Source organism: Eulemur rufifrons, chromosome 7 (assembly GCF_041146395.1).
Source record: "Eulemur rufifrons isolate Redbay chromosome 7, OSU_ERuf_1, whole genome shotgun sequence".
NCBI lineage: Eukaryota > Metazoa > Chordata > Mammalia > Primates > Lemuridae > Eulemur > Eulemur rufifrons.
In genome coordinates this window covers 216,275,671-216,283,842 of record NC_090989.1, presented here as the reverse complement: position 1 = coordinate 216,283,842, position 8,172 = coordinate 216,275,671, and the positions used below count along the sequence as shown (strand labels likewise).

The window sequence follows — 8,172 nt, the reverse complement described above, 5'->3', positions numbered from 1 at the left end:
CTCTCAATAAATGTTTGCTTGATGAAAGTATTCCAGCACTCGCTCTCCTGATCTCATCGTAATAATCTCACTCCTCATAATCACACCACAAGGCAACTGAGTTGTCGCCATTTTAGAGAAGAGGAAACTGAGGTTCAGAAAGGAGGCAGTCACGCAGCCAGTAGGTGGCAGACTAAGCTGGAGCTCGAGTCTCAACTCCTAAATTCAAGGCCAGTGCTTTTTTCTCTATGAAATAAGTGGCCCTGGGCATAGCCTTCTCGCTTCTGCCCTCCCCCCGCGAGGGGATCGGACAAATTCCAAAAAGCCAAATCCAGCCTCTGCACACAAAGCCAAGTATGGCCAGAGCGAACACCTGTGCCCCGGGCGCCAGCTGGGCTCAGCGCGCCGGCTGGACCTGTCAGAAACTGGGAAGGGATGCGCTTCGCCCAGCTGCCGGTCGTGCCGGTGACGCTGGAGGCGACGGGTTCCATGGGCGCAGTAAGGGTAGGAGGGGCGGTGCTGCTGCCCCACCGCGTCCTGCACAGGTCCTGAGCTCCCAGGCCCCCAAGACCGCGCCACGGTCGGGATCACAGCCTGAAACCTCAGCTCCTTGGAGCCTTCGAAGGCGCAGTTCTCACTGCTGCTTATTTCCTGGAAAGAAAATGAAGTCCAAAGCGAGGAAATAACGCCTTCAAGGTCATCCAGCCAGTGGTGCCAGGGTCGGGGCTGGAAGCCACGTTTCCCATCTCTAGGGTCGGCTTTCTCCTACCCTCTTCAAGTCCACTTGAGGAGTTTCAGCTGGGTAAAATATGCGCCAAAAAGTCGGTCGAGGTTCAAGTGAGAGGCAGGCTGGGGTGACCGTGTAGGCTCCTGGGAGGATCTCAAGCATAACCAACCCAGGCAACCTTCTGCACGTCAGAGGTCAGGACGTAAAGGGAGAACCCATGGAAATCGAGATGTGCGCGTGGACCTTTGCCTTCTTTACAGCCCTGCGGTCGTCCTAGCCTTATCTGTAACCTGCTCTTCTCCTCATGCTGGGCACAGCTGCCCGTGGAAACCTTGGGAAGGCCTGGCCTAGATCCAGGCTGAGGAGTGCGTGAGACCCTCCGGGGGGCCGGGGGCATAAAGGACAGAGAGTGAATAAATAGCCGCTCCTAAAGTTCCACATCTTTTTTTACTCCTCTCCATAGAGCCAATTAAATGCAATAAAACCTTGCATGGAACCCCTCTTCCTAGCAAAATGTCGCCAACAATTGCCTAAGGGGTAAACCAAATACGCCTGAGATAATTACACTAAGCCCGGGGCAATGATTTGCCTGCCAGCGCCCTGAGCGCCAGCCAATATTTGGATAGTACAGTAGTTGTTTTTTGAAAAAAAGAAAAATTACACGCAGAAACTTGAAACCGACTGGTTGGTGCCACGGTGGTTATATGATCTGTTTTTCTTGAGCGGGGGTCTGCAGGCAGCTGGAGCGCGCGTTTCGGCTCCCGCCGGTGCCGCTGCGCGCCTGCAAAACTTGCCGGAATTAAATCAACCTCGAGGGAAGGAGGAGACGAGAGGGAGAGCGCGCCCCCCACCGCGGCCCAAGCTCCGCTGCAGGTCTCCGCACCGCGCTCAGAATCCCCCAGGATCCTCCGCGGCGGCGACAGCCAGCCCCTTTCCAAAATGGACAAGCGACCTGCGCTGGGGGTCCGCGCTCTGGGCTGCAACGGCCAGCTGTGACCTCAGTGGTGGGGAGCACTTTCTACCCTTGCCAAGTACACCCAGAACGCGGAAGGGCGAGACTCAGTGCGCTTCGCGCAGCTTTCGCGGCTGTGTTGGTCCAAGTTGCGCGGAGCCCGGCCCGCTGATTGCAGTTGGCTCGCCAGGCAGAAGGCGCTGTCTGTGGGCCTCCGGTCCCCAGGCGCTGAACCCGAGTGGCGGCGGCGGGTCTGCAGCTGTAACGAGCTCACTGCTTTAGCGTTCAGGGTTCGTGTTACGTGCGTAAGGCTTACCCCGCGCGCCCTTGAAGGGCCCCTCCCCTTGCTGGGTCCCCAGACGCTGCGGATCCCGCTTTTCCAATAGTAACGACCCCGGAGCTGCTCCAAAAAAAGGTGGTTCTGCTGTTCCAGCAACCCCCAGAAGAGATGCTCTCTCTCGAGGTGTCAACAAAAGATCCCTGTGCCCAGGCTGCATATGGGGACGAAGCCCAAAGAGCCTTTACAGGCTCAGCGCACGGAGCTCCAAGCAGCAGGCTTAACTGAGGCCCAGGAGACCCCCAACTTCCTGGGCTGGGACAGGACTGTTCTCGCGCGGCCTCGATCAAAGGGGAAGGAGGTCACCCAGCTCCAGAGCGCTCTTGCTGTCACTCTAACTGTGGGCGTCCTTTGAATTCCTCCGTGGCTTCCCAAGGCCAGGAAGCCGTCCGATGCTCGGCTCCTTAAAGTATCTCAGCGGAGCAAAAAAAAAAAAAAAAAAAAAATCCCGCAGAAACTCCTTTGGCGGGAGGAGCATCCCTGGCACGGAATGACGGCTAAAGCATCCTCCTGAGAAAAAGATCTCCTTTCTCATTAGGACTGGCCAAGAGGCTGCTCTTTCCCCTGGGGACTTCATGCTTCCCCTTAACACCTATTCTCAGACATCTGGCCTAAGACAAACGCTACACAGCAGTAGCCAGAAATCTAGCTCCTGGCTAAAGATGCAAATTATGGTCTGCCCGCTCACTGCATTCCTGCGACCCGATGGGCAGATATACTCCCATGGTGCAGCTCACCAAAAGCCAGAAGCTGAACGCACCCGATCTGGTGTCCTCAAGGTTGCAGGGTAAAGGGCAGCCTCCCACGCAGCGGGGTCAACGGCCTTCTGCCTTCGAGTTTAGGGACAGGAAAAAAAAAATTAAAATCCGAGCGAGCCAGAGTCTCTAAATGCCCTTTTCTCCTCAAATCCTGTAACTAAAAAGACCCGTGAAATTTCCAACTTCAGACACCTAATTTTATAGATAATGAAACTGAGGCCCAGAGATGGGAAGGGAATACACTTGAGTCTAAACTCTGCTTTTCCTTCCAGCCTAAGGATAAAGGTAGTCAAAACCAAACTATAACTTCAGGTTCTCCCTGAAGTGAATTAGGATAGGCTATTGGATATGCAGATAGGTGCAAGAGGACCTCAGAGTTTGGGTTCATACACCTTTCCCTCGCGGATCACACGAGGATACTGTGGACTGATAGTTTTGGTTATCTCCCTTTCCCTCCACATGCCTTAGCAAGACTTAGACTAGAAGAAACTTCTTCTAGTCTAAGATGGGACCCCTGAGCTTCCAACTCTTTCTGGCCCCAGCTCAGACATCACCACCCCAGAGAACCCTCACCCTGTCCGACCCACCCACTCCAGGGAAGTGTGGTGGAGCCTCCATCCACCAAATCCTTAATATTTATTCTAATTTCTGATGACTATCAGTGTGCCCTCTAGACCGCGGTCCTGGAGAGCGGTGAGTTGTCTTGTGCCTCCCTGTACCTGACGAGGATCACTGGGCCTCACAATACAGCTGGCGCACAATAAAATTGTGATGAACTTGGCATGTGAGGAAAAAGTCTCAGGCTCTCCTCCCTTAAGTTAGCTTTTGCCTCCAACCCTCAGGGCATCGGAGTTTCTTGCTGAGAAGAGCCCCCGAGGAAATGGCGCTCCGAACTTGACCCGGAGTGGCTAGCCCAGGAGAAAAAGTGTGTAAGGAGGATCTCAGAGTGATCAGGTGGAAAGAGGAAGAGTCAAAGGTTGAAGACCAGAGAGGGAGATGCCAGAGAGGAGGGGAGCGAGAAGGCAGCGTCCTGTCCCCCTCCGCCGTGCCTCGTGGGGCATAGCAGGGGGAACCTACCGCACCAGGCCCTGCGCCCCCTGCCAGGGGCAGCCTGTGCTCTCCGCCCCACCCGGCCACGGCTAGGGGCTGCCGAGTGGGTGGTGAATGCAAGGGGTGAGGGGCGCCCGAACGGAGGTGGAGGAGGAGGTGGGAGCGAGGCACAGCGCCTCTTGCCCCTTCTTGCAACTAGAGACCCGGCGGCGGCAGCGGCGGCGGAGTCCCTCAGCCTCGGTCATGTGATAGTCTCGAAGCGCGAACTGCGGGGGTCTCGGCGTCTCAGGGACCATTACAAAACGCAGCCAGGAGAGCGCGTCGCTGCCACAGCCGCCGTCTCTCCTCCTCAAGACCAGCCCGGGAGAGCGGCGGCAGCTGCAGCGCGGGTGGCAGAGCCGGCCCGGGCTGACCCCGCACTCACGCTGCATTAGCAGACGCCCCCTCCAGCCTGCGGCCCGCATCCTGCGCCCCCGCCCCTCAGCAGAGCCTGCAAGCGCCGCTGCTGCAGAAACCACCAAACTTTTTCCCCCGGAGCGACTGCCTAGGGCTCGGTGTGTCTTCCATCCCCCGCTCCTCTGCGAGCCTCCGGAGAAAAGGGAGGCGCAGGCTGCCAGAAGCGGATCTTCCCTCCGCCTACCCTGCCTCTCTCCTCCAGGAAAACAAGAACTCCAGAGCGGACTGGCCAAGTGTCCGGCGCTGGAAGTCCTGCCGCCGCTGGCCTCCAGGACAGCAAGCCCAAACTCGGATTTAAAGGGTCGTTCTCGACTGCCCGGTTCTTCTTCCCAGCCAGCTTGGCCTAGGCTACCCTCCGACCTAGAGAAAGCAAAGAGGCCGGAAGAAAGCACGTCCTCTCGCCTCTCCTCCTCCGCTGTCAGCTCCAGCGCTCAGTCTCCGGCCACCGGAGGGAAGACGTGGAGAAGGCGGCGGTAAATCTGGCGCGCCCCGCCCGCTACTGTGCGCTCTTGCCGGCGACCGTCGGTGCCAGAAGTTGCCAGCGTCGGAGAACTGATTTGGTCCCAAAGGCCAGGCGCGGAGACCCCAGGCAGTTCGGAGGCGGCCGGGGAGAGAAGCCGAGAGGGCCTGGGGGGAGCAAGGGAGGGGTGGCGGGGCTGGACGGGCAGAGTGGGAGTTAGTCCGGGGCAGCCAGGCCCCGGGAGTGAGGTGCGGAGCGACGCTGCGGCCCTTGCGGGCCAGAGAGCGGTGGAGGAACCGGGAGCGATGCCGCGGCCAGGAAAGAGCTCGTATAGCGACCAAAAGCCGCCCTACTCGTACATTTCGCTGACCGCCATGGCAATCCAGCACTCTGCTGAGAAGATGCTGCCGCTGAGTGACATCTACAAGTTCATTATGGAGCGCTTCCCTTACTACCGCGAGCACACGCAGCGCTGGCAAAATAGCCTGCGCCACAACCTCTCTTTCAACGACTGCTTCATAAAGATTCCACGGCGTCCCGATCAGCCTGGCAAAGGTAGCTTTTGGGCGCTGCACCCTGACTGCGGCGACATGTTTGAGAACGGCAGCTTCCTGCGGCGCCGAAAGCGCTTCAAGGTGCTGCGCGCAGAACACGCTCACCTGCACGCAGGAAGCACCAAGGGCGCGCCGGGTGCGGGGCCCGGAGGGCACCTTCATCCTCACCACCCCCACCACCCTCACCACCACCACCACCATCACGCGGCCGCACACCACCACCATCACCACCACCCGCCCCAGCCGCCGCCACCCCCGCCGCCGCCGCACATGGTGCACTATTTCCATCAACAGCCGCCTACTGCTCCGCAGCCGCCGCCGCATCTCGCGTCGCAGCCCCCGCAGCAACCGCCCCAACAGTCGCAGCCTCAGCAGCCGTCCCACCCTGGCAAGATGCAGGAGGCGGCGGCCGTGGCTGCAGCTGCGGCGGCGGCGGCAGCGGCAGCGGTGGGCAGCGTGGGACGCCTGTCTCAGTTCCCACCCTACGGGCTGGGATCGGCTGCCGCCGCGGCCGCAGCGGCCGCCGCGTCCACATCAGGCTTCAAGCACCCGTTCGCCATCGAGAACATCATCGGCCGGGACTACAAGGGCGTCCTGCAGGCTGGCGGGCTGCCCTTGGCGTCGGTCATGCACCACCTGGGCTACCCTGTGCCCGGCCAGCTCGGCAACGTCGTCAGCTCCGTGTGGCCGCACGTTGGAGTTATGGATTCGGTGGCAGCAGCCGCTGCCGCCGCTGCTGCAGCCGGAGTCCCTGTAGGCCCAGAGTACGGGGCCTTCGGGGTCCCGGTCAAGGCCCTGTGCCACTCGGCAAGCCAGAGCCTGCCTGCTGTGCCGGTACCCATCAAGCCCACGCCCGCGCTGCCGCCGGTGACCGCGCTGCCGCCGGCTCTCACTGTCCCCGCCGCCTCGCAGCAGCCATCCACCGTGTGCTCGGCGGCCGCGGCCTCGCCGGTCGCTTCTCTACTCGAGCCTACAGCCCCGAACGCGGCAGAGAGCAAGGGCGGCTCCCTGCACTCGGTGCTGGTGCACTCCTAGGGGACCCGGCGGGCCGAGGGATAGACGCCGGGCGGGGGACTGCATCAACAGCCCCGGAGGGAGAGGGCGCCCTGGCAAGCCCGGGCAGAGCTGGCGAGGCCGAGCCTTTGCTGGAAAAGAAGGTATTTAAAGGGACCCAACAACCCTGGAAAGTGGATTCTCCAGTGGTTTGAATAAATATAACTCTCTTGGTGTCTGTGTTTATACTATATTGTACAATCAGATTAATGAAAGCCAATTTTCAGGTAAGAGTTTCTATTGTAATTAATATTATAAATCAATAAGTTATGGGGGAGGGAGCGAAGGAGATTAAGAAAGCCTCATTCACTAGCAAATTGAAAGTGGATTTCGACCCTTATTCCTGAGAGCAGAAGAAGCCGGCGGAGCTAAACCTCCCGGGGAGAAATCCAACAGAGAGTAACGCTGAAACGGATCTCAGCCACCAAGTTCTCTCCGTTGTTCTCATCCCCAGCAGTCGCCTCTTGTGAACATTCAAGACAAACCTGCCGCCCACTAAGGAAATCTCGTTTTATTTGAGAAGGAAAAGCGGGAGCGCTTGATACCGTTACTTTCCTGGTCAGCTAAATGGGCGAGGACACGGTGTCATGAATAACGTTGCTTAGTGGGGGGTAAGGAGGGCAGGCAGTGGGAACCCCACGAAAGATCTTTGGGAAACAGTTAGTTGCTTGGCTGTGACCCAAGGGTCAAGAAGGATAGGAGGAACCGTTAAAGCAATTAGTTTGCACAAAAGAGAATGGCAGCGGCTTAAAGAGCAAAGCCCCAGATTCCAAAAGTAAAGTTGGGAAACACAACCAAAGAGAGACAATAAAGGCGACTTTCCACCTGCAACTGGTTTGTGTATCAATCGGATGAGAGACTGTTAAGGAGCCCAATAGTAATGTGAATTCCCACGATCTGTTCCCTTTGGAATTTTAAAGAAAAAAAAAATCACTTGTATCACGGGATTTTGTTCTCCTAACTCACGAATGCAAGAAAAACGTGGCATATCACTCGACAGTATTGCTCTTAACGCTTTCAGGAGCGTTTCGTGGCTGTTCCCTTCCAGTCTCCTTGGACAGAAGCCAGGGGATGACCCTGTCACCTTTGCACGCTGCGGTCGTTTTGGTATTCCGTGTGTTGTTTGGGCGCGTATAAGTCTTTCAGGCGAATTAATTCTTCGTTTTCAATTCGTAAATCGGAAGGAAATTTGCCTTGTCGCCGTTGCCCTTCCCCGTTTCTGAGCCCCAGGAATCGCACTTTACTCGCAACAAACTTTTAGGAACAAAGAGGGGCGGAGTAGGGAGGAATCAGCTTTGCCCTTTGGCTCTGTCACCTCTGGCTTGTGTCCGCGCCGAGTTCGGGTTGTGATTTTGTTCATGTCTGCTGGTGTTGTACGCGGTGTTCATTAAAGCTTCTCTCTGGATATGGTGGTGCTGGTGCCGGTGTGAAGGTGTTTCGCTTCTCAAGAGACGAGGCCGCGGTGTGAGCGCCCACTAGTACGTCAGGGGACTTTGTAAATCCTCCCCCTCCCTTTTATTTCTTAACTTCAGAACTTCAAAGGGGCGAGTTCACAGGCGAGCCACCAGTAGGGATCGGTTTCCTCCACTGCTCCTTTTATCCATTGGCGCAATTATTTCCTTTTCTATTTTTATCACACCAGTTTCCTAATTGAGCTTAAATCCGCCACAATGCTAGAGTCTGGATTAGCAAAAGCCAGCAACTGTGAATTTTTCTGTCACAACCATCCACCACTCCTTTCCCTTTTCTGAAGTCCTCGACAGTGGGCCAAGGTGGGGAACTCGGTGGCAGTGGCGTGGGTGCCCGACGGCGCCCCTTAAGTCTGAGGGGCTGGACGTGGGGCAGC

The 8,172-nt window shown here is 57.5% G+C and overlaps 1 protein-coding gene across 1 annotated transcript; it reads left to right on the top strand.

Moving 5' to 3' along the window:
- The first annotated feature begins 5,024 nt into the window (after nt 1–5,024).
- On the top strand, nt 5,025–6,308 carry FOXB2 (forkhead box B2). The gene has a single exon (XM_069474099.1). It carries the CDS (start codon nt 5,025–5,027, stop codon nt 6,306–6,308), a length of 1,284 nt encoding a protein of 427 aa, XP_069330200.1.
- Nucleotides 6,309–8,172: the final 1,864 nt, after the last annotated feature.